Genomic DNA, 26301 nt, shown 5'->3' on the forward strand with positions numbered 1-26301 from the left:
TGAATTGCTAACAAAGCAACAGCTGTTTTGCCTCGACTATAAGTTCCTCAGTGCACTGAGGAGTTTCTTTTTATTCAACTGATAACACTGGCTAGTTATTTTGGAACCTGTAAGGCAATGGCACCCCACTCCAGTACTCTTGCCTGGCAAATCCCATGGACGGAGGAGCCTGGTAGGCTGCAGTCCATGGGGTCGCTAGGAGTCGGACACGACTGAGTGACTTCACTTTCACTTTTCACTTTTATGCACTGGAGAAGGAAATGGCAACCCACTCCAGTGTTCTTGCCTGGAGAATCCCAGGGACGGGGGAGCCTGGTGAGCTACCGTCTATGGGGTTGCACAGAGTTGGACACGACTGAAGCAACTTAGCAGCAGCAGCAACAATCATGTAATATTCTTACTTGGAATTTAAAAAGAATCCACAAATTCATACAGTGAATTTTCTTATCTCTTCAGGAAAGTAGATATCAGATATTAGTATCTAATTGCCTAAAACTATACTCTGGTTAATCTTTACTCTGTGTCAATCATTGTTATCAAGTAAACTCATACTTCAAGTATTTCATGATTTTGTCAAGGAAAATAAGTGAATTTCTAATGTCCAAACTGAACATGACATTTACTTTTTCAAAAAAGAAGTTAGGGCAACATATAACAATTTGAATATCTGCACAATTCTCTATACCTTTCGGTGGAGCTTTGGGTTTTTCATACACTTCCTCTTCTTCAGCCTCTAAAACTTCTATTACCCTACGGACTTCTTCAGCTCTGTGTACTTCTTCTTCGGCTCTATACTTTCCTACTTTGAGGAATTCTTCTACCTCGTGGAACTCTTCTTCTTCAAAATACTCTTCAACCTCATGGAACTCTTCTTCAAGAGCTTCTTCTTGTGCTTCTACTATTTCTAATTCTGTTCTTTCTTCTACTACTTCCTCTTTGTGGAAAGCCACAGATACTTTTTCTTCAAGGACAGCTCTCCCTGAAAAAGCATCTATTTTAAGAGGCTCATTTTTTTAAGCACAGGAAAAATGAAGATGTAAATTCAAAATATAAAGAGAAACAACTGAGAAAAGCTTTCATGCAACGATACAAGGACATCAAAGATCTGCCCCAAAGTACCTTTAGCTGGGGGAACAACTTCTTTTTTAGGCACAGGGACTTTCTTTTCTGGGATTTTCTTTTCTGGGACTTTCTTTTCTGGGACTTTCTTTGGTACTTCGGGCACTTTAAAGACATAGTTTTAATATTTAAGACTGTGAAGAACAAGCTTTCATAAGCAAAAGACATCAAGTACAATCAAGACACGTTGACATAAAACATAAAACTCTTAATGAAAAGAGATTATAAGAAAGTTGAGGTTAAAAAGAAAAGATGTACCTTTAGCTGGAGGGGCCTCTTTTTTCTGAACAGGAACTGGTGGTTTTTCCTCAGGAACTTTCTTCGGCACTTTAAAGATATTAGGCATTTACAGTTAGCTGATAATACTCAATGATAAACATGAAATAAAAACATCAGAATTGGCATCAATATTACAACAATCAAAGTTTAAGAAGTCACTCTGTACTGTAAACTTGGACACCAAATTTAGAGGCAATAAAGATGTCTTCACTCATTTGTGCTATTCATACCTTAGAAGAAGGCATGTCCACAAGAAACCTGTGCCATCTTTTTGTTTTTAATAGCAGGGATTATCAATATTGAGCCTGATTCTACTATTTTTAATTTCATGAAGGCTTTTTTTAAGTGATTATCCTCATGAAGTACTTAAGCCTCAATACAGGTGTCACATTCTGCTGGGCACTATCACGTCTGCTGAGGCTCTCTACTGTGATAGAGACAGCATAACCTAAACAATTAGGAGGCTACTGAACCATCAGCCTAATTAGGAGGCAAAGAGAAATAGTTGCTTTGTAATAACCTTGAATACTCTGGTCAGATATCACAAAAGGAACACTAGGCTCTTTAAAATAATTATTATCTAAGTATTAGAATAGATATCCCCCCCCAAAAAAAACAGCAGATATAATTATTGTAATAATTATATGAGAACATTCTACTTATATAATTAATAAAATCTAGGAATGGAATGTTGAGAATAAAGATCCACTGTAATGTATATAAGTATTGAGAGATGTACTATTAACATTAAAATTCCCAGCTATTTAAAATAAGAATGTTCTGGAATAATTCACACACACACACACATACATACATACAAATAATAATTCATTAACATTGCAAAATGCTAAAACAATCGAATGAATTATATTTTTACAGGTTCTTAATTAATTTCATAAGCTCTCTATTTAAATGACTCTAAGAAAGCAGTGAAAGAAGATACTTTTGTTTTTTAAAAAGAAGATGGATAAGAATTTAAAGATATTATTATCTTTCGTAAAAGGATTTGTTATACCTTTAGCTGGTGGCGCCTCCACTTTTTTAGGAACAGGAGTAGGTGCTTCAGGTACTGCTTTCTTAACCACTTCGGGCACTTAAAAGATATTTTACAGACATTTTGAAAAATGACATGCAATAAACAGAACTATCATATACAAAAAAAAATCCAAACACAAAACATTGATTTATTTTACAAAAGATATTAGCAACCTACATGGTAATTACACATATGAAGTACTGACTCTAAAGGTGAGAGGAATATTACTTGGAAATCCTATAAGCAAACAAAGGTTTGCATAAACTATGCAAAGGACTGTCATAGTCTTTAGCAATGAAAGCCTAAGAATTATTCTCGAGGGCGAACACCATAGAAATAGGTTTTCCCCCACTTTCCTACTGAAGAAAAAAAACTAAGGATTGAAAACTAGGAGAAAGTATTACAATAGCAGCTGACCAGAAAAAATCAAAGTGTCAATAACATAAAATTCTCTCTCTCATTCTAATTGTACTGCAAATGCAGTGGAACAAGTTGGGCAAAGAAAAGGGACACAGAGTTTCAGGTGCTTATCATAAGTAATCTTCAATTTATCACAGATACAATGTAAGTAAAGTATGCTAATATGCTAAGTCACTTCAGTTGTGTCCAACTCTGTGCGACCCCATAGACGGCAGCCCACCAGGCTCCCCCATCCCTGGGATTCTCCAGGCAAGAACACTGGAGTGGGCTGCCATTTCCTTCTCCAACTCATGAAAGTGAAAAGTGCAAGTGAAGTCACTCAGTCGTGTCCAACTCTTAGCGACCCCATGGATTGCAGCCTACCAGGCTCCTCCGTCCATGGGATTTTCCAAGCAAGAGTACTGGAGTGGGGTGCCATTGAATATTAGGTTTAGATGACCTCTGGGAAAGATAGCAAACGAAATGTCCAATCCATAAAATCAGCTGTACCTCTAGGTGGCGCCTCTTCCTCAACCTCCTCTACGATAGGTGCTTCCTCTGGGATCTCCTCTTCTGGAATAGGCTCTTCAGGCTCCTCAAACACTTTAAAAAGATTATTATTTTGTAAATTATTTTTCTAACCCATTTGGATATTAGACTAAAATGATACATCTGAAAACTGAGGTTGTGTGATCAGCATAGGTAACTCAGCCTTCTAAACACATGTGAAAACTCATTCATCCTTGAAAAAAGCCTTACTGAGTCTTCAAAATACAGTAGGCCCTTCCTAGAATTTTACAATTCTAGGACTTCAGAAAGAATTCAATTTAAATTATTATTTTTAATGGAGGTGGATTTTTTTGAAGTCAAACATTCACTTAGGAGTCAAAGTCAGACTTTCTGTACCAGTTACTCAGGTTTAACTAAGCACTCCTCTTGGAGAAGCTAATCCCACAATTACCAACCAAGTCATGTGATGAAAAGCTTCCCATGGCAAACAGTTTCCCTTCAAAGATTTTCATTAAAGTAAAACAAACAAACAACAAACAATCACACATGTAAGAAAAGAGATTCAAATGGTTTTGTTTTGCCTATCCAATTTCTACTAGGTAAAGAATATTTTCTGGTAGAGTCCGAATATGTTTATTTTCTGGAGTGAAGTATGCATACACCTCTTGAAAATATTAGACAAAATAAGATGGTAATGCTTTTGAAAATGCTGTTTTCTTAAAAAGTCATCTACCTTCAACTGGTGGAACTTCCTCTTCTTCAGGGACAATGATTCGTTTTTCTTCCACCTTCTTAGGCACCTCAGGAACTTAAAAGATATTGATTGTTTTAGGCACTTAAAATGCAAGAACCAGGAGGAGCACATAAAGACCCAAGTTCCCCAGTTTTCAACACAAGAGAACTAATAACAGAATACACATGCACCAGATGAAACATTGACATTTCACAGCATTGTTAATGAGACAAAAATCAAAGGCTGGTGGTTCAAGATAAACACCATTCTATCTTTTACTGCTGGAGCCCCTACTTTTTAGGAAGAGCAATGGGTACTTCAGGGACTGGTTTCTTGGTTATCTCAGGCTCTTTAAAGATATATGTTTAGTATTTTTATTTTTATTTTACAAACAACATACATGGACAGATCAACATAAAATACGGAAACAGAGTAGAAGAACTGACATAGAACAAATATGGGTGCAGCAGAGTTTCAAGTGATGGCTACAGAACAGAGCACACAGAGCAAACGCTTATGTGGAACATCCATCCCTATGTGAAGAGCATCACAGTTCCACAGTGGAGGGGCGCAAACACATCCCTGTTGGGAGTGATGTACCTTTGGCAGGAGGAGGCACTGCTTTCTTAAGACCGGGTGGAGGCACCTTCTTTTCTGGTTCAGGTTTCTTAGGCACCACGGGCACTTCAAAGATATTATTTTGTAAGTTCAGTTTCATGAACACAGAGACAATGGACACCACAATATTGTAAGTTATGTTAACCAATACTGGGAAATGGGCCATTCTGGCATTTACAGGTGAAGAAAGAAATGGCAGTGTCTAATTTGCTTGGGAAGAGCAGTACCTTTGGCAGGAGGAACCTCCTCTTTCTTGGGAATGATCACTTTCTTCTCTGGCACTTTCTTCTTAACCTCAGGCACTTTAAAGACATCATTTAATGATAAGAATTTATTGTAAAGGACAAAAAAGAGAGAACACAAGAAGTTCACACAGAGAGAGACTAACATGCAACAGTCGCTCAGGACAGGGATGTAGTGTAAGTCGGGAGCCCAAAGGTAAGGATAGAATTAGGTGTCTTAGAGGAAGGGATCAGCAACCTATTTGAATACCAGAGGATAGACGCTATCATTTCATCCACTTAAATGTCACTAGAAATTTATTAAATCATTATCTATAAAATATTTCTAAATTCTAACAATCCAATAAAGGATCAGCTTTACTGTTTTGTTGGTTATAAGACTATTTAACCTAGTGGAAAGGTCATGCTTATTTTAAGTAGTAATGTCATAAATTTTGCAGAAAATATTGAGTTTTAAGGCATAAATATATATTGTCACACACTATGCACTGATTGAATATGATAAATCTGGATACTATTTATTCAATCATAGAGTCCGTCTATATACCGTACTTTCTTTTATCCTCACAATAATATCTGAGCCCACTAGGTCTGATATTAGTTTCCTCACTTTTTAGGCTTAGATCAGTTAAAGGACTTGCTCAGGCTAACACAGCAAGATACATATTCAAGGCTAAAATCAAAACCTGCTGGGCTACCATTTATATGTATGTATCAGAAGACATACGCTATTAATCAGTGTTTTCACAAATGCATTATCTTTTATATTTTCATCTTGATGTTCTAAAGACACTTTATATAAATGATTGAAGGATGATGTTTAGGAAGATTAGTTTATCACATTTTTCAGGTGCTTTTTGCATTGATAACTTGGCCTTGTAAAATATCTATATGGAAATTATGATGTTTAATAAAATTATAGGGAATTGGGTAGAACTTTGGGGGAAATTTTAACACTTCTCTTCATCTTTGTTCCTGAATACTGCTTTATAGCCAATGAAAAGTGGATACCAGAATTCTTGAACATTTTCAGCAGTTAATGTGACTAGTTTATAAAGTTTCCTAAATCCCAGTTCTGCTATAATTTTCCTGGTGAAACTATGGATGAAGAATGTGTATGTACTTGGGGGAGGTGTACCTTTAGGCGGTGGAGGTTCCACTTTTTTAGGAGCTGGAACAGGGACTTTCTTCTCTGGTACTGGTTTCTTTGGCACTTCAGGCACTTTAAAACATTCATTTTAAAACATTAAAAAATCACATGTACAGTACTGGATATGCAACGAAAAGACACATGAGAATAGGACCACAAACAGCAAAATAACGTTCTATGCCATGGAATCTGAAAAGACACTCAGATTACTTACAAAAAACAGACACATAAGACAGACACAAAACAGTTAAGAGCACACATGTCTGGACTGTTCTCTAAGATTTAGATGGTAGGAAACACAAAGAGTATAGCATCACAGATAAAATTAGAGATGAACAACAGGATGGAAAGACAGAATTCAACACAAAAGAGGTCTGAGGACTTCAAGAAGAGCTGCTATACCTCGTGCAGGTACTGGCACTTTAGGCTTAATTTCTGGAAGAACTTCTTCTTTTTCGGGTACCACTTCTTCCTCAGGTACAAATTCTTCCTCCTCAGGAGGAACTTCCTCTTCTTCAGGAGGAACTTCCTCTTCTTCAGGAGGAACTTCCTCTTCCTCTGGGAGAACCTCCTCCTCCTCCTCCTCTAGCGGAACTTCTTCCTCGGGTGAAATTTCCTCTTCCTCTGGCAGAACTTCTTCCTCGAGGATAACTTCTTCTTCCTCATGGATAAATTCCTCTTCAACAACAATTTCTTCTTTATGTACAACTTTCTCTTCCCGGAGGAGAGCTGCAGGAATTGGAACTGGAACTGGCTCACGTTTCTTTGGCACTTTAAAGATATTTGTCAATTGGACAAGCATCACTTTTATGTACAATATTCAAAACAGTGGGACAACATGAAAAGCTAATATTCTGTAGTCAAAAAGCATCAACTGTTACCCACATAAGTCACTATAATTAGTGAGGCTGTAGAATGCCAGTTAGTTAGCCTTTTTGTTTTGGGTTTGTTAGAGATTAATGTACCTTTGGGTGGGGGAGGCTCCACTTTTTTCCGAATAGGTGTTGGCTTCTTTTCTTCTGGGAGGACCTTTTTGGGCACCTCTGGCACTTTAAAGATATTATTTTTCTTTAAGAATGTGTTCATTTATGTGTCTTAGAGCAACAGACATAAAAAAGAATCACAAAATATCTGACTTAAATATTTCTAACAAGACAGACAATTGTTTAAACCACATAATGTTATGGGAGAATTTATATATGAATATATATAAATGTTGGGCTTCCCCAGTGGCTCATGGTGAAGAATTCGCCTGCATTGCAGGAGACTTGGGTTCAATCTCTGGGTTGGGAAGATTCCATGGAGGAGGGCACAACAACCCACTCCAGTATTCTTGCCAGGAGAATCCCCATGGACAGAGGAGCCTGGCAGGCTTCAGTCTATGGGGTCGCAGAGAGTCAGACATACCTAAAGTGACTGAGCATGCATATGTAAATGTAAGGGTTTTTTTTTCCCCCATGGACTTTAGTTTACATGGTGAAGTGATGTACCTTTTGCTGGTGGAGCCTCTACTTTCTTAGGAGCAGGAACCGGCACCTTCTTCTCAGGCACAGGTTTCTTAGGCACTTCTGGCACTTTAAGAAATAATTAGAGAAACAGTTTATCCAACCTAGAACTTTGAATCCAAGCATAGTCTCAAAAAGATTATGACAAGGTCATAAGAGTATGACCACATTGTTTCAGGAAGCATTTTACTTTTAAAATAAAATCTTTTCTTTTCCATGAAGGAATACTAAAGCATTGCATCTCCAAGTAACACAGAGTTTAATTATTTACTCATGTGCAAATTTTAAGTGTAAAAAATGTTTATGAAATTGTAAGTTCATGTACCTTTGGCAGGTGGAGCTTCCACCTTTTTGGGAACTGGTACTGGCACTTTCTCCTCTGGTACTGGCACTTTCTCCTCTGGTACAGGTTTCTTGGGTACTTCAGGAACTTTAAAGACATAAAATTGGGTTAGTGTCACATTTTTCACCCATAGGTAAGAATTTAGCAATTTCAGGCCTATTGAAGTATCATAGATATTTGAACAATTTCACTTGAAGATTGAAAATAATAATAGCCACAAAACAAAGGCCTGGAAATGCACAAAAATTAAGATAAAGAACACTGAATAAACGCAGACTGCTATTAAAGACAACACACAATGTCTGGTAAATGATGATTTTTGCCCATCTTCATATTACAATAAAAATTTATTTTATTCTAAGAACTTGACACTAAAGAGGAGGAGTCAAACATCAATCACCAGTATGCTTTGATGGTAAAATTCAGAGATGAATACACAATAAACTGCTCCAGTTACCAGCTGGGAGGTCTTTGTCTTGGCATTAATACTGTTAATATCATTATGGGGTAAGAACAGATGTGGCTCACCAAGTGATACTACATGGGTAAATTATTACATTATTCCACTAATGTGTTACAAAGAGATGTACCTTTAGCTGGTGGAGCCTTCTCTTTCTTAGGAACAGGCACAGGAACCTTCTCCTCAGGCTTCTTAGGAATCTCAGGCACTTTAAAGATATTGTTTATTGATAAGTTCTTGCTACCAGTAACAACATATCCACGCAAAGGACAGGAAACAAACAACAGGACAGTTTCAAACAACAGATATGTAACAACTCAAAAGTTTTGAACTCAGAAGATGGCTATTTAGATGCAGATTAAACTGGTAAAGAATCCGCCTGCAATGCGGGAGACTAGGGTTCGATTCCTGGGTTAGGAAGATCCCCTGGAGAAAGGAACAGCAACCCACTCCAGTATTCTTGCCTGGAGAATTCCATGGACAGAGGAGCCTGGTGGGCTACAGGCCACTGGGTTGCAAAGAGTTGAACATGACCAAGCAACTAAGTTTTTTATACACTCATGATATGAGTGGTGGTGTACCTTTTGCTGGTGGGGCTTCCTTCTTTTTGGGAACAGGAACAGGTTTCTTTTCTTCTGGGACAGGTTTCTTGGGTACCTCAGGCACTTTAAAGATATTATGAAGAATTTTGGAAATGTTGCAGAAAAAGATATAAAATGTGAAAAGCAACTGCAGAAATCATGCTTCAGCCCCTATAAGTGTCTTTTCCTAATAACAAGCAGAATTGGTCATTGGTGCTAATATACCCCAGAATTTAACCAAACTGGACCCTAAAGATGTTGCTGCTTATCCCTTGGTAGGAGATGTAATCTACCTTTGACTGGTACCACTTCTTCTTCGGTTATGATTTCCTCTTCTTCATGAATGTACTCTTCTTCTTCTTCTTCTTCTTCATAATATTCCTCCTCATGGGTTACAACTTCCTCTTCAAAGGCAATCTCTTCTGGTTCTTCTTTTTTAGGTACTTCAGGCACTTTAAAGACATTATTTTTAGGTTGGATATTTTTCCAATTACTTGATAAAATGAAGATACATTAGGAACATGGCCATTTATAATAGAAGAAGGAATAGGCTTCATCTTTCCCACAGAAGAACTTTACACATAGAACTGAACATGAATTTCATGCCAAAAAAGACAAACGACACATTAAGAAGAGTACATATAGGTACCTCTAACAGGTGCTGCTACTTCTTTTTTAGGAACAGGTACTTTTTCTTCTGTGACAACCCTCTTGGGCTTCATGGGCACTTGAAACAGTAAGTATAAGGACATTTTATTTTCAGAAACAGGTCACCCAATTAATGCTTGCTCTATTGTACTTTAAGGACATAAAATGATTTTGCTAGTGTTTCTCCTATAGTAGATATATAGTAGTATATATATTGTTCAACTAAAGACACTGTATATTTTCCATGGAACAGATTCTGAACCTCACTGGAATAAAAACATACAAAAGTATTCAAGGAGGTCTGGGGAAACCCCAAGATTGTGAAGTAGTGCTTAGTGTCTGATATCTCTTCTTGTATGAAACATCCTTTACTGAAAAGCTAAATTTACTTCTGGGTAAGTATACTGTCTGAAATTGCAGAGGAGCTACTTAGTAAAAAGCAGGGGAAAATGGTTAGATACTGGGTTAACTCTTTCTTCAATCTTCAAAATGACTTTAGGGTCAACAAACAGATTTTAAACGGTGGTGTATATTGTTATATCATTACATCAATTTAGATAAGTCAGGAATGTGCCAAATGGTCACTGATTTTAAATCCAAACAGCTGTCTGTTAGGACAGCCATTGCATAAGGAGTTACGGATATATTCTGCGATAACTTTTCCTTTTAAGATAACATTATCTTTTTATTCTGTATTTATAGATTTTTCTATCCAATATCCATCTAACAATTAATATAAAAGATACAAAACAGTGAGGGAAAAAAGCAAAACATAGCTGCTTAAGTTTTAAGAGAGACATTATAAAAGGCCACAATTGAGGAAGGAAATTATACCTTTAGCAGCGGGTTCAGTCACCTGCTCTTTTTCACGTTTGATAACTGAAATTTGTATTTTTTCCTCAACAACTTTCTTTGCTTCTTCACGTGCTTTAAAGATATTAATTATTAAAGACCATTAAAACCAACCCACATGAATATCATGTAAATAAAAATTTACGAAACATGGAGAAAGGTAAGAATCAGCACCAAACAATACATTCAGTAAAAACAAAGAACATCAGACAAGGTAGTAAGACACGTTTATAGGATGTAAGTGACAAAGATGTTTCTGGTAGTCATCATGCTGCCATGTACCTTTGGGAGGTGGAGGTTTGAGTTTCTTAGGAATGGGCACTGGCACTTTCTCTTCAGGGATCACTTTCTTTGGCACTTTAAAATATCAACATTAACAGATTTAAAAACCTGATCCAGACTTCTTAAGAGCAGTAAGAAAAACAATGAAGAAATACGACATACAACATAGGAATCCCACACACACACGGTTGGCACACTGCTACTTCAACATGGATTTGTAGCTGGACAGACATGTGAGAACCACAGGTCTCACCACTAATAATGTTTTTCTCACTCTACCTTTAGCTGGTGGGGCCTTTGGTTTTGTGGGAACTGGTTCTTCCTGGATAGGCTTTACTGGGACGGGCTTCTCGGGTTCTTTAAAAAATATATACAGGGTATTTAATGTTAGACATTTTTATGTTAGGACATAAAAAAATGATAGTTCTTCAATGGACACAAAGGATTAAAATAATATATCTTATCTACAGCATAGCCATAGCCTTGAGAGGTGAGTAAGAATTAGAGGTTCAAGTAGAATAAGGTATAAAAGACTTAAACAAGCTTTTGTTGCTATTTCCTCCTTGCTAATTTACCTCAGCTAGGTAACTGTGACTCTTTTACATATTATCATTTCACTTGAGGTAGACAACATCATGGTTAAACTCCTCTCCATATAATATTTGTTTTTAATTCTATTTGTAAAACTACATAGAACATTCTCAAAGTGAGGCTATGAAACACCAAAAATTGAATAAATGAAATAATATTGATGCATTCTGAAATCCAATAGAATCTTATTCCTACAAATTTGACCTGCACAATGATAAAACACAATTGCTTGTGTTGGACTTTCCTGTCTTTATTTTTGAAGGAATCTTTGTTATGCTTAATGAGGGGAGCTCCAAGGGTAGGATGTTTTCTCAATAGGCTATCCTGTTTGTTAATAACAAGCTTCAGGATGAAAGAAGTTCAGAAAGTTTTGGTCATGTATTGGAATGATCAAGGGCACTTGCAGGCAGACTTAGCCTTTTGGAGAAAGAAATTTAGTTTCATTTTTTGATATTTGTAAAAGAAAAAAGGAGAGGGGAAACAGATTATGCCCAGAACCAAACTCTAACAGTAACTTTACAGTTTATAGAGAATTTTGTTTTCCTAAAAGTTATCCAAGAAAGAAAATTCTGAGTTTCCCAGACAAAACAAAGCTCTTTTCAAATTTCTTTGGGTATTCAAAATTTTATCCTGACCTAATGTCATTTGCATATATTTAATGTGGTGTAGAGTTCTGCTCATACCTGTGACATACTCCTCATGTTCTTTATACTCTTCATAATGTTCGAATTCACGTTCCTCATACTCTTCATACTGATCATATTCTTCTGTTGGTTCATACTCCTCAAATTCTTTATAGTCATATTCTTCATATTCCTCATATTCTTCTTCCCGTTCTACTGAAACAGCTTCTTCCTCTTTGGTGTAAGCCCATTCTTTCTCTGCTGTTACAGTAACTTCTGGAACAATATTGACAACAGTAGCTTCAATTGTACTTGAAGCCCACAGGGACCATGGTGACAGTGTGCTGTGATTTCATGTCCTGGTAATGGTCTCATGCACTAGTTATAGGAGACCTTGACTGTCCTTCGCTGGCCAAGGTATTACAGAGTGTACAGTTGCTATTTACAAATTCAAATGTTAGATTCCCTGCCTTTAGTCAACGATAAGCCAGAAGGATGAGACTCAAATTAGAAACTAACAGGCAAAGAGCTGTATAGGTTCGTGTTTCATTTTATTATTTAGTCAAAGCACAATATACCTTTAGCAGCCGGAGGTTCTCGTTTTGCAACTTCAATGGATACCTTTTCTTCTTTAACAGCTCTTTTCCTGAGTTCAGTCACTTTAAAAAGAGTAATTATTGAAAGTGAATTGCAAGATTCAAAATAATGTGTGTTAAGAGAACCTGTGTGTGCACAAATCCAATGACAAAGATAACCATAACCATGTTCCTTGCTTAAATGTTTAAGTGGTAAGAAAGCTCAATGGCCTCAGAAATAAACATGGTCTAACATATATATAAATGCTTTTTTCTAAGCTACTTAATACTTAAAAGACATTGAATAACTTTAGGAAGATCAAGTAGTAATTATAAGAGAACTAAAAAAGATAACTGACAGCATAAACAATGACTATCAAACAACCATTACACAGAAACTTATGTTACATGAATAGTTTCTTCATTTTAATTGAGGTATTTCCATAACTTCTACCACCACAATGTAGAAGATTGAGGATTTTAAAATTTTTAAATTTCATCCAAGGTTGCCACACAAAACAAGCATTTCAGCAAAGGAAATCAGTATATAGACAAAAAAAAAACATTAAAAGACAAGTACATTTTAAGGGAAAGTATCTACATGTTTGGGTGAGGTTTCATTTTTTGTTTTTGTTTTTTTGAGAAGAGAGAGATTTCAGTACATTTTCTGGATTCAGAAATGTTTAGTTTTGAGATGATATGGAGTAGCATATGTATATTAATTACTTTGTAATACATAAATTATTTTGTCTAGGGATCTCAATTCCACTAGATGAGTTTCAATACTTATAAGCTTATTTTGATTTTTGGAAAAGTTGGTATACCTTTTGCTGGTGGCTCCTCCTCTTTTCTAGGCTTGAGTTTTGGAAATTTCTCTTCTGGAACAGCTCTCTTGGGTTCCTCAGGCACTTTAAAGAAAGATTTCACTTTAAAGAATTGTTTTCCTCATTCAAATCACAAAATGGTAGTTGTGTAACAGCAACTCAAACATAAAAGACTTGACATTTTCATGATTTCAAACAGAAAACAATGATAACAATGACAACAAAAAACCAACACCCATAACTAGTGTATTTGGTAAAGAGAAGAGGGTAAGCAGAACATTCTGGGTATCAAAAGGCCCCATGTACCTTTTGGTCTTGGAGGCTCCACTTTTTTAGTAACAGCAACATGAACTTTTTCTTCCTGGGTAATTTGCATGTGCCTCTCAGTCACTTGAAAGATAATTTTAGGATTATGGAGTTGATTACTTTAAGTGGAATTTTTAAAAGTGTATTAAGTATATTCAGTTCAGTCGCTCAGTCACGTCTGACTCTTTGCGACCCCATGGACTACAGGCCTCCCTGTCCCATCACCAACTCCCAGAGTTTACTCAAACTCATGTCCATTCATTCAGTCAGTGATGCCATCCAACCATCTCATCCTCTGTCGTCCCCTTCTCCTCCCGCCTTCAATCTTTCCCAGCATCAGGGTCTTTTCAAATGCATCAGTTCTTCGCATCAGGTGGCCAAAGTATTGGAGTTTCAGCTTCAGCATAACTTATATTAAGTATATTTGCCAGAGGCTTATGTGATTTTAGAATACAATTTTACAAGGTACACACAAATAAGCTTCACAACAAGTGAGTAATAATCCACCAAAGACAAGGCAATAATACATCACTGCGGCCAACATACACCAATAACCTCCATATAGAAGGAGAGACTGAAGGACAGCCGTGAGAGGACGAAAGACAGGACATGTCTCCAGTTGCTGTGCTGGGGGCTTCGTTTACCTTTGGTGGGAGGAGGTTCTTCTATCTTAGCCACTTTGGGAGGAGCCCTTTTTTCAGGAACTGGTTTCTTTGGTTCTTCTGGCACTTAAAAGACATTGCACGACACGGTCAGACACAAAAGTGTGAAAAACACTAAACACAGGCACACTTATTTCTTGTTAATGTCATAAAAATTTGAAGAATGTATCAGTTTAAGATTGAAACACAGGCATTACTTAAGAATAAAGGAAAACCCAATATACCTTTGGTGGGTGGCACCTTTTCCTTTTTGGGAACTGCAGCAGGAATTTTCTTTTCTGGCACAATTTTCTTCGGTGCTTCAGGAACTTTAGAAATATGAGGTTTAAGAATATTAGTCTGCATTGCAGAAGAAGTGCCATTCTTTTGGGGCAAAGAGCTCACTTTATGAAAGATCAAACATTTACACAAACATTAATGACTACAGTCAGTTAAAATGTTTACACATAAGTTGGCAAAACTGAGGCAGTTACTCAAACTAAAAGCATTATAGCTATGAAGACAAACGGGTCCCATTTCTCAGAGACAGAATTGTACCTTTAGCTGGTGGAGGCTCCTCTACTTTAGCAGGAATTTTCGGTTTGGGTATGATTTTCTTCTCAGGCACTTGAAAAGATTATAAAATATATTTGTAGAAATGTCCAGATTTATTTTTAATAAAAATTTAAGGAATTTTTAAATTAAACATATTTACTGATGTTTGCAATACAGGCAATGAATTAACTATAAGAGAACATTTAGAATGGGACAAGCCCAACACACAGGGCTAGAGCTAATCTAAGAGCTGGTCTACCTTCGGCGGGTTCAGCTTCCACTTCCTCAGAAATAAAGTGCTCCTCTTCTTCTACAAGGTATTCCTCAGGCTCCTCCATCACTTTAAAGATACCAATTTTAAAGAAGATAAGCCTGTCGTGTTTTTCATGTTCAAATTTAGCTGTACTTTATTAAGTCAAAGAATAAGTAAATAGTGAAAGTTTAACACTTGCCAAATCCCTGGGTGTTCTCACTTATAATACCCAAAGAAGAAGACTTTAATCAAAGCACATGCCTTCATAAAGAGTACAGAGACTGTTTCGGGAACTTAATTTTACAGTGTATCATAAAGATAACAATGCTTGTATTCACAGGAAGAACAGGACAAGCACAAGACATAGAACAATTCTAGTGGCTGAATTAACAAGAACACAGGAATTTGAAGACAAGTATTAAAAATACGATGACACTAGATTTGAAGGCGCAGGGCAGAAATATATACTTGAAGAATTGTAAGTAGGTTTATAAGAAAGAAAAGACCTGGATTACATAGGAAAAACCTGCTGAGAACTTGGAATCAGGACTCCCCACTGCCCCAGTTTTACAAGAGTAGGGATGGTGAACAAGGTTAACAGTCTTCCTGTGGTTTTTGAGTCTGGGTGTCTAAGGTTAATTACAGAATAGAGAGATCTAGTTATGAACATTAGGAGTAAACTGAATAGGCTACCTATCTTTCCCCTAAATCTTCTGGACTTAATGAAAGCATAAGAATATCCTGCGGTGTCTTTCCTTTTAATTTAGAGTCTATAGTACTAAAAGAAATTTATAATGCATACTGTCAAAGGCTGAAATTAGATTCATGCAATGAGAACTTTCCTTATGTACATGTTAAGCTTTCCCAAACATTTCTAGAAGGGATAGGGCCCTTGGGATCCATCAGATTCCTGACTTGTGCCTGACGTCTCGGCCTTTCCCAGGAAGCACAACAGAACTGGAGGGCTTCCTCCAGGGAGTCAAGTCTTCTCTGTTCTAAGGCTTTCCATCAAGATTGCACATCTGGATTTCACATGGTGTCTCCTTCCAAGTGGGGAAGAGGCCGGACCCCTTTGATTAGCCAGAGACACATATTTCAAGGGCATCTGACTGTACAGTTCTATTCACCGTTTCATTAGGAAGACAGTACATTTATTAAGAAACTTACTGATTAATCTTTAAAGCAGAGGTACATTAAAACTTTCTTAGTAAAGTTTTTTCAGATATACTGCTTTAGCCACAATGCTGAACTTTAGCAGCAAACCTAGGGCTGTCTTAATTCATTAAAAAGGTTGAAATAAAGCTTGTTGCTCAGTCCTTAAACCATAGAGAACTAACATTATAGGCATGCGAACATCTAAATAACAGGCTGATCTAATAAAAGATATTTCATGATTGCTCTCTCCATACATGGATCGCTGGAAAGGCCTACGTGCTCAGTGCTTCACTCTCAAACCTGGCCAATAAGGTCATCTAATTCCTTGTTCATTTAAAATATGTGAGTCAGGCCACATTATTGAGTTATGCTATCAACACTGTTTTGTGTTGCCTATGTTTTAGACATTAGTCTACATTCAGCTCACCATACTGAAACCAAGTCCCATCTACTGAAAGGGTAACTGTATATGAAGATACCTGGACCTTTAGTTACCTGTTTAAATATGAAACCCTGTCTCCTACATAGCCAAGTTAAGAGGGGGTGGACAATAAATACACTGGATGTTTAATTAATGCTTCTAAATCTTGCAGTTTGATCAAAAGACACATCAAATAAGGCCAGTAGATGTTCACTGAATTTGTATCACTTTCATTAATCTGAGTACACAATCTGTGAAGGAAAACAGCTTATCAAGACTCCAGGTCACCACTAGCTTATTTGCATTGTTTACCTTCATATTCTGTAACCTCCACTTCCTCCTCCTCTCTTTCCTCTTCTCTATAAACTGAAACGGATACTCTTTCCTCTTCTTCTGAATAACGCCATTCCTTCTCTGCAGATATTTTAAAAGATGAGATTTAATTTAAATTCCACCGGAAGAGTCCGTTGAAGTTCTGATAATAACCACGTGTTCCCTACGGGTGGATGATGTCCTTCTATCTGCTTAGGGGTGGAACTTCATAGGACTTCCTCTTTGCAACAAGGAGAGAGTTGGTTTCAGAAGAGGGGATGGTAGAGCCCACGACCGAGAAGAATACTCAACTTATGCCCAAGTGTGGCCCCGTTCACGTTTATCCCACATTCACCATCCCATTCACTTTCTTAGAATGATTCAGGACCAATGCAGACACAAAACAGTCTTAGAGGCTACAATAGACAGACAATACTCAGGACAACTTCTAAAGTAAATGATGTGGCAAGAAGAAAAGACTTGCAGGGAACACATGCAAACTCATTTCTCCCCTCACGCCTGTTTATATACCTTCGTGCCGCATGACCTCCACTCTCTGAGGAACTGTGACCGATAGTTTTTCTTCGGCAGCAAATCTTTTTTCTTCCATGACCATTTTCTTAGAAACTTCGGCTTTAAGAAAGCATTGAAATTAGAGCTTAAAAAGCAAGAGTCTTAATCAAGAGTCTCCCTAAAGTTAGGGGAAGACTTGCCCAGTATACCACTCTCCCTAACAGTCGGAAACAAGTTACGTATCACAAGTATATGCACACAGAAATTCTATCCGAAGAGAGACAAGGGGTCAGTACAAGAAGACATCAGGTAGGAAAAAGAATTCACTGGCTCAAAGATTTTTGTCAGAGGCATGAAACAAATCCTACCTCGAGGAGGAGGGGCTTTCTTAGCGACTGGAACTGGCACGGGAACTTTCTCCTCTGGGACAGGTTTCTTAGGCACAGCTGGTACTTTAAAAACATGGTCCACTTTCAGAACTTGAGTGTTATTTCACTGAAGCTCAACACCAAACACAGATACACACTCACGATCCACACATATCACAGAACTAACAAAATCATCATTTGCCTTGGAACATAAAATTGTAAAGATGGTTCTTGGAGAGAGAGAGAGAGAGAGACAATACCTTTTGGTGGTGGAACTTCTTCCTCTTTCCGAGGGACAGGTCTTTTTTCTTCGGGAAGTTTCTTCTTTGGTATTTCTGGCACTTAAAGGATAGTATTTGATTTTAAAATTCTCAGAAAGGCAAAGAAAATGAGCAACATAGAACTGGCAGGCCCACTAATGAAGACATGCAACTAAAGAAGCCTGAAGAAAAGACACATTTCTTTCATGGAGACGGGATGGGGTACCTGCTGGTGGTGGAGATTCCTCTCTTTCAGTGACAATGGTTATTTTTTCTTCTGTGACAACCCTCTTCTGTACTTCAGGAACTTGAAAAGACATTAATTTTTAGAGTTGCCTTTTGAATTTTCCAAAGTAGCTTATGCACAGTTATTTTGTAAGAAAGTAGGCAGGTAGACAGACAATGTTGTTGAATTCTTACACCATAAAACATTCATTTTGAATTAAACTAAATGAACAGATAATTAAACACAAAAATGTTTTATACTCAAGACATAAAGATAGGGCTTCCTTACTAAGCAAGTCACTGTACCTTTAGCTGGTGGAGCTTCCTTCTTCTTTGCAATGGGAACAGGAACCTTTTCTTCAGGAACAGGTTTTTTGGGCACCTCTGGAACTTAAAGGTGTTAAAATACAATGTTAGTTCAGATAGATATCACTTTCATCAATGGATATAAGCATGAACACAAATCTTTATGTAGTTCATTAATGCTGTTATAGATTTTTTTATGTACAGGCAAAATAATGCAAAAAATTAAAATACAGTGTTCTAAAGGCTATGATAAATGTCTTATGTGATATTACAGAGACATTTAGGCAACTAAAAAGGAGAGTTATATACACAGAAGTATGTATACACAATTTATTCTTTATATATTGGTATACTTTTGATAAAAAATCAGTAATTACAGAAACAATATAGAGTACGGATACAGTATACAGAAAAATCTCTTTATGCTTTGTATTGAGAACTGGAATCTGTAACAACATATATATTTTGAGTATATTTTACCCAAGACTATCTTAGACTTGGAGAAGGGCATGGCAACCCACTCCAGCATTCTTGCCTGGAGAATTCCACGGACAGAGGAGCCTGGTAGGTTACAGTCCATGGGGTTGCAGAGTCAGACACGACTGAGTGACTAACATTTTCACATCTTAGACCAATAAGTCATTAGAATGGTTGTATATATATCATTATTAATTTTTTCTATTTCTCTTCTGGGTTTTTTTTTTTTTAATTTGCTTGTGCACCTGTAGTATTTACAAAACTCAGGAAACACTCTTGTGCTAGGCTAGTCCTCTCAATATGACACTGAAGTGTTCATTTGGTTAAAAAAAAAAGACTATAAAGAAACAAACATACTAACTTGAAAAGATACATGCACCTCAATGTTTATAGCAGAATTATAATGTTAAGATAGCCAAACAATTTAAGTGTCCATCTCTAGATGAATGAATAAAGATGTGGTATATTTTTACAATGGAATGCTACTCAGCCATAAAAGAAAGAATGAAATGTTGCCATTTAAAAACGTGGATGAACTTGGAGGGTATTATACCAAATGAAATGTCAGAGAGCAATGAGTACTGTATGATATCACTTATATGTAGAATCTAAAAAACAAGATAGTGAACACAGCAAAAAAGAAACAAACTCACAGATATAGAGAACAAGTTAGTGGTCACCAGTGGGGCGAGGGAAGAAGGCAGGGGCAATACGGGGGTAGGGATTAAGAGATACAGACTATTATATATAAAATAAGCTACGAGGATACAGTGCACAACCCAGGGAATACAGCCAATATTCCATAACTATAAATGGAGTATAACCTTTAAGAATTGTGAACCACTTTATAGTACACCTGAAAGTTATATAGTATTGTGCATCAACTATACTTCAATTAAAAAAAAAAAAAGAATACCTCTCCTCCCCCCAGGATGCTGAAACAGCCAAGAGTTTGAGAAACAGAGAAGCAGACTTGATTCAGGAAGAAAATGGAAAATTGAGAAATCAGGCAAAAGAGAACACTACATAAAATGTAAGAGCCTGCTTTCTTCCAAGCTGGATGATACTGGATCTCTATAACTGACCAGATGTGTGCAGTTTTGTTGCTTCATCACCTCCATAAAATAGTGTCCATCACTAAAACCCCCAACGCCAACCAAATCCAAAATCAAAGCCAGAATTAACACTTTTGAATCCAAACACACATGTATGCAAGATCCCTTCACTCACTAATTAGATAATTGCAACATTTGTGGCAAGTGCCTATGCTCAATTAATGTCTAGAGAAATATGGTGAAAGTAACTGCCCAAAGTTGATGCTTCCAATTATTTAAGAGTAGGCCTTATTGACTTTTCAGAAGAGTGGCTGTTACCAGTAACACAGCAACATCTTTACCTAGTTAACATTCAGTTCTACCAAACTCCCTCCTATTAATCTTTATCTTGTCCTAACTCATGAAAGTGTTTTTTTGTTTTTTTTTTTTAAATTAAGAAATGGTCACATAGCTGAGGAGTGAAAGAGCTTTTCCTAGAAACATGCCCTGTAGAAAATGAATTTCACAAATACTTTTTCTTTCTCTAAGGGAAGATGTTAAAAATTTAAGACAGCAGTGTGATATAGCTACTTTTTAAAAGTGACTTCTGTCGTTCAGTATCATAAATAATGTATGTCAAGAGTAGAGCCCCAAAGCTGACAAACAAACGAAAAACACTAGGGACATCAAAGACACCAGAGAGACAGCAAAGTAAGTACGAAGACTGTGTAAAACGAAGCACTGGCATTTGGAGCAAAGGGGCAGCCTGTGATCAGGTCTGGTGTACCTTTTGGGGGAGCAGCAGGCTCCTTCTTGGGCACGGGAACTGGCTTTTTCTCCTCTGGCACAGGTTTCTTGGGAACTTCAGGAACTTGAAAGACACGATTGTTGAAACAATATTGAGAACTCTAGTCTCCTTCTGAGACACTTAAGACTACGTTAAATCATAAATCCTCAGTAAGAGTGAAAGAATTTAGGAAGTAATTTAATTCTCTCTACCTGTGATGAAAATACATGCTAAGTACGATACCGTAGAGACATTACATATATTACATGAAGTTGACAAAGACCAAATTAGCATGGTCTGGAGTCTAAAAGTGTTACTGACATTTGTATAACATATACCACAAATTAAAGAAATCAATATACACAGGATTAAACTATATTACAACTGGTTTACAGATGCTATCTCATTAACACACAGATCCAACAGAAAAAGCTATAAGAAGATAGACACTACAAATATTTTTCAAAAACGTGATTCTACCTTTGGCTGGTGGGGGCTCCACCTTTTTAGGAACAGGAACAGGGACCACTTCTTCTGGTTTCTTGGGTGGCTCAGGGACTTCAAAAAAAATGGGTTGTTTTTGAGAAACTGTGCATTTTGACAAGGCATATATTGTTTTAAGGCTTAAATAAAATATATTCTGGTTTTACACCAATTGAAGGCAACAAAATTATGTGTCATAATCAAGGGTTAGGGGCAATGGGCTAGGGGCTAGTTAGAAAATGTGCCTGTCACTCACTTTTACCTATGGAATCTCTACTTTCCCAGAAACAGGTTGGAATGCCCCTTCCTCAGAGGTATGAGGGCCAGTTTCTCAGACACCAGTTTTAGAAATTTTACTTTTAAAAAGTCACTGCACTAGAACAATTTCATTCAATTATCTTAAATAATGTTTGTATCCTAAATGTTTAACATTTTGCCTGGGCATAGAAGAGGGTCAGTGGTGGCGGGGACGGGAGCCCTAATTTGTAGTCTTAATCAGTTTCCAAGTTCCAATTTTCATGGTGGTGCAAATACATGCATCCTGGCTACTGATAATGATGTCACTGTCATGGAGTTTGGAAGGGACAGGAAGTAGTGCAAAATGATCCAGTATTTTCACAACTCAGAGGCAATCCACATAACCTCGGAAACATAGTCATAGTAAAAGGGGGAACTAATGAGTTTTGAGCATTTATTACCATAGTTTTAAATATAATTTATTTAATTTTATATAATTTTTTAATCATGGAGGTGTTAAATGCTGGGTAGCAAATTCCTGAAAACTTAACATCAGCTCTCGTGAGCTGGTAGGAGCTTGCTCCAGGACACTGTATTTCTATTTCTAAATGGTTGGTCACTGGATCATAAGCTTAGTGAAGTGGGAAACAGAGCTGCTGTGAATTGTCATTCTTTCCTCTAGTATCCTCCTCATGGGTCTTCTCACCTGCCTATGATTTCCTTTGTATATAGTGGCTGTAGGTCTGTGGACTGTGACTAAATCTATTATTTAATAGTAACAGATTCAGATATTTGGAACTTTTAAAAAATGTTACTTTGACACTTTTAAAGGATTTTAAACTTGGAATAAATCACTAATACCTTTGGGTGGAGGTTCAATCTTTTTGGAAACAGCAACATGAACTTTCTCTTCGGTAACAGTTTTCTTTTGTACCTCAGGGACTTTAAAAAAAATGTACATTTTAGTTCCTGGTATGCCGTACTGTAGGTGATATTGCAATTTACAAAGAATATTGAAATACGAATTAAAACAGACAACTGAAATGAAAAGATGACAAAGATTCACAAGGAGACAGAAATATCTACATGAACACAGATTAGATAAGAAGAGAGATAAAAATCCATCTGAAGCCCTTCCAATTGAGCCCCATATTCAAATTTGCCTTGTACCTGTGACTGACACCTCCTCCTCCTCCTCTGTGTGAGCAGCAAAGAACATCTTTTCTTCTGAAATAACCATCTTCTTTGTATGTACAGCAGGTACTTCAAAGAGAGTATTTCACATTAGTATTTCTTTTTCCAGGAAAAGACATCAAATACATGGCGTGTATACTATATTTAAGTTTTTAGTTGCAGAATGAGTGGGTTAATGTGATAGCTTAAGAACAAATTCAGTATTGACGAGGAAACAAATCATGTTTTGATCTATAGGGACAAACAACCATGCAGCCTTTATCAAATACTATTAAATTGGAATCAAATAGAGACAACTTCTTCACATGTGATGCGGTGTTTTCCCAAAGCCATTAGGGCTTATTTACATAAATGAGAGGATGGGAATATTATATGTAATAGAAAACACTGCAAAGTAAAGTTAGAGAACTACTGATTAAACACAAATCCTTCCTTAATTAGGAAATTATGCAATTTTAGAGTGAAACTAAAAACAAAGTTATTATTTACATAAATTATATAAATGTGCAACATAAAATGTATATTATATAATATATAACATGTATTTATTTTGGTGATTTCATATTTGTGTATTGTTCAGTAATATATGTACACATATCCATACACATAAATAAAAATGTTTAAAATTTGTAGCTGAAAGACAAAGATGTATACCTTTCACTTCAATAATTTCTTCCTGCACTGGAGTCCGAGAAGGTTTTTGTGGAACAATCTTCTTTGAAACTTCAGGTACTTAAAAAATATGTACAAATATATTTGTATTGTGAAGAATATTGTTTTGCACAAAATTTTAAAAATCTTAATTTAGAGGACTATATAAATAACTAACATGTGACTATATATTAGTAAACAATTACTTGTGTACATGGTACTTGAAATGTTTTATTATCAGTTTTTTGAAGTCAAATTCCTTCCAATTTACAGAGAAAATTTTTTTTGAAAAATAGATGTACGTAATGGATATTCATTGAAAGGATTGATGCTGAAACTGAAGCTCCAATACTTTTGGCCACCTATGCGAAGAGCTGACTCAATGGAAAAGACCCTGATGCTGGGAAAGATTGAAGGCAAAAGCAGAAGGGGGCAAGAGAGGATTAGGTGGTTGGATGGCATCATCGACTCAATGGACATGAATTTGAGCAAACTCTGGGAGATAGTGAAGGACAGGGAAGCCTGGTGTGTTGCAGTTCATGGGTTCACAAAGAGTCAGACATGACTTAGTGACTGAACAACAACAATGGAATATTTGGAAGGTATAAAAAATATAATGTGGTGGGGAAAAAAAAATCACCAATTCAGCTACTACCCAGAAGCATGAAATGTTTTAAATAATAATACCTTTGGTGACTTGAACTTTTTCTTCCTCCATTCTTCGAGAAGTCTTTTCAATTTTTTCAACTACAGGCTTCTTTACAACTGTAAGCATTTTAAAAAAATTGCAGTACTTTTAGAATTTCTATTAAAATAGTCTCTCTTCTTCTTTCATTTTTAGAGAGAGAGATAAGTTTGTTGCACTGAACTTCAAGTACAAGCTTCTGTACTTTCAAGTATTTTGGCTTTATTTTATGCTTACCACAACAATCTGTTTATCATCTGTTTTATGTTTACATTAAATGAAGTAGGTAGATATTCTTAGAAAAAAATCATTGATACAATGAAGCTTCGAGAAGAAGTTGTGTCTATTGGATTAAACTTGTGATTCATACATCTTTGCCCAGCAAGCCATGATCATGATGTTGATGATATGATCTATTTAAATAATTCCAATTACATACCTTTAGGAGGTGGAAGTTCTTTCTTTTCAGGTACTTTTGCTGGAATTTTCCTCTCACGTGATTCTTTAACAAAAACAGTAATAAAAAGGAGTGGTTGAATACGTAAATTCTAATAAATTGTATCAGTTTGCAAATGATGTAAATTAAGAATAATATACAACTGTGTAAGTTATTGCATTTGGGATCTTTATTGCTAACAGGATTACTCAGGCCAGATTTAGAAGCAAGATCAAGCAGAGATAGCAAGGTAGTAAAACTAAAACTTGAACTTCCACACTAGAAAAGAGCACTTGGAATTCAGTCTTAGTAACAGGACTAAATGATTCAATTTACAATAACAAAGCATGAAAGTAACTCTGAAGAAAATAATTCTTTTAAAGATTCTAGAGATTTCTAACTTTAAAAATGGAAACGGTCTTTTCATCTATTTCACATTCATTACGAATCAGGTTAATAACCTTGAAAATAGAATTGAGCAACAATGAGGAAAAGAGAAAAATAAATCACCCAACTGATACATACCTTCATAAACCTCCTTTTGAACTTGGACAACTTCTCTCTCTTGGTAAGTCTCCTCCCACTCTTCCTCTCCTTCGTCATAACCTTCCTCCCTTTCATAGTATTCTTGCCCTTCTTCAAAATCTTCTTCCCATTCCTCATGAACTTCCCTCTTAGCTTCTACCTGGGTCTCTTCGTAATCTTCCTCTGGTTCCTCATAATAAGGTTCTTCATATGGCTCCGTATACGTTTCCACCTCTAGCTCATCATAAGGTTCTTCCAAAGATTCTATGTAAACTTTCTTCTCCTCGTAGACTGCTTGCTTTCTCTCATACACAGCTTCTTTTTCTTTCTGAACCTCTTTCTTTCTGGTTATGGTCGTTATTTTCACTTCTTGAGCCTTGGAGGATACATCAATAATTTCAGGTGCTAAAATAAATTAAAAAAGAAAAGATCAGCATATTAATTATATCCACACAAATTACTTCACTAAACAAAGTCGATGTCATCTAGCAATATCAGCATCTCGGATTTTAGCATCAATTTGATTATTTATGTTTTCTTTGTGTTGTGGTGCTGCTTAAATTTTTGTTGATTATGGAAGACGATCAGGAGGGACAAGAGACAGTCTACGCTTAATCTGAGAATTCTTCCCATGTGTACAAAATGGCATTCAGTAAATATTCTTAAATGAACACATCTTCCATTCTTTTGTGGGAGCTCCAATTTGTAAAACTCTTAGCTTTTTTTCCCATGGAATATCTTAATCTTTGATCATTATATGGAATTTATATTTAATATTTCTGTAGCTACTTACAATTCCAATTCTTCTTTCAAAAACAGTACTAATTGTAAAGCTACATTTTTAATATTGAATATAACTCTAGTCAGTTTAATAAAGATAATATTTGAAATTCTGTAACTAAATCAATTAATTTCTTTTGTATGACAACTTTAAAAATACTAAGGCTAACATTATTCATATGATCCTTAATATCTGTGTTAGCTACAGCTGAAATAGTAAGAGGTGATCCCTCCTTTCTAGCCCTAACCACTTCTTTCCCTGTGTCTACAGCAAAGAGGCTACATAAACATATGCCAAGGTTTCTTTCCTGGAATTTGACCAATATA

General features: G+C 36.3%; 1 protein-coding gene across 1 annotated transcript in view; it reads right to left on the reverse strand.

The window, feature by feature from the left end:
- TTN (titin) overlaps positions 1-26301 on the reverse strand; it is a 276220-nt gene that overhangs the window by 138592 nt on the left and 111327 nt on the right. The window contains 42 exon segments of the mRNA XM_070359061.1: positions 686-979; positions 1120-1224; positions 1378-1446; positions 2414-2491; positions 3344-3436; positions 4077-4151; positions 4677-4760; positions 4922-4996; positions 6075-6158; positions 6489-6857; positions 7052-7135; positions 7577-7660; positions 7917-8021; positions 8525-8602; positions 8976-9059; positions 9269-9427; positions 9625-9702; positions 10458-10550; positions 10758-10832; positions 11037-11114; positions 12032-12247; positions 12550-12630; positions 13371-13454; positions 13677-13760; positions 14321-14404; positions 14563-14646; positions 14876-14944; positions 15132-15212; positions 17014-17115; positions 17545-17646; positions 17895-17978; positions 18155-18235; positions 18381-18461; positions 18686-18769; positions 20984-21067; positions 21464-21541; positions 22565-22645; positions 22874-22966; positions 23552-23629; positions 24236-24313; positions 24673-24735; positions 25195-25599. Coding sequence (XP_070215162.1) covers positions 686-979; positions 1120-1224; positions 1378-1446; positions 2414-2491; positions 3344-3436; positions 4077-4151; positions 4677-4760; positions 4922-4996; positions 6075-6158; positions 6489-6857; positions 7052-7135; positions 7577-7660; positions 7917-8021; positions 8525-8602; positions 8976-9059; positions 9269-9427; positions 9625-9702; positions 10458-10550; positions 10758-10832; positions 11037-11114; positions 12032-12247; positions 12550-12630; positions 13371-13454; positions 13677-13760; positions 14321-14404; positions 14563-14646; positions 14876-14944; positions 15132-15212; positions 17014-17115; positions 17545-17646; positions 17895-17978; positions 18155-18235; positions 18381-18461; positions 18686-18769; positions 20984-21067; positions 21464-21541; positions 22565-22645; positions 22874-22966; positions 23552-23629; positions 24236-24313; positions 24673-24735; positions 25195-25599 — 4521 coding nt within the window.

Source organism: Bos mutus, chromosome 2 (genome assembly GCF_027580195.1).
Source record: "Bos mutus isolate GX-2022 chromosome 2, NWIPB_WYAK_1.1, whole genome shotgun sequence".
In the NCBI taxonomy this organism is placed as follows: domain Eukaryota; kingdom Metazoa; phylum Chordata; class Mammalia; order Artiodactyla; family Bovidae; genus Bos; species Bos mutus.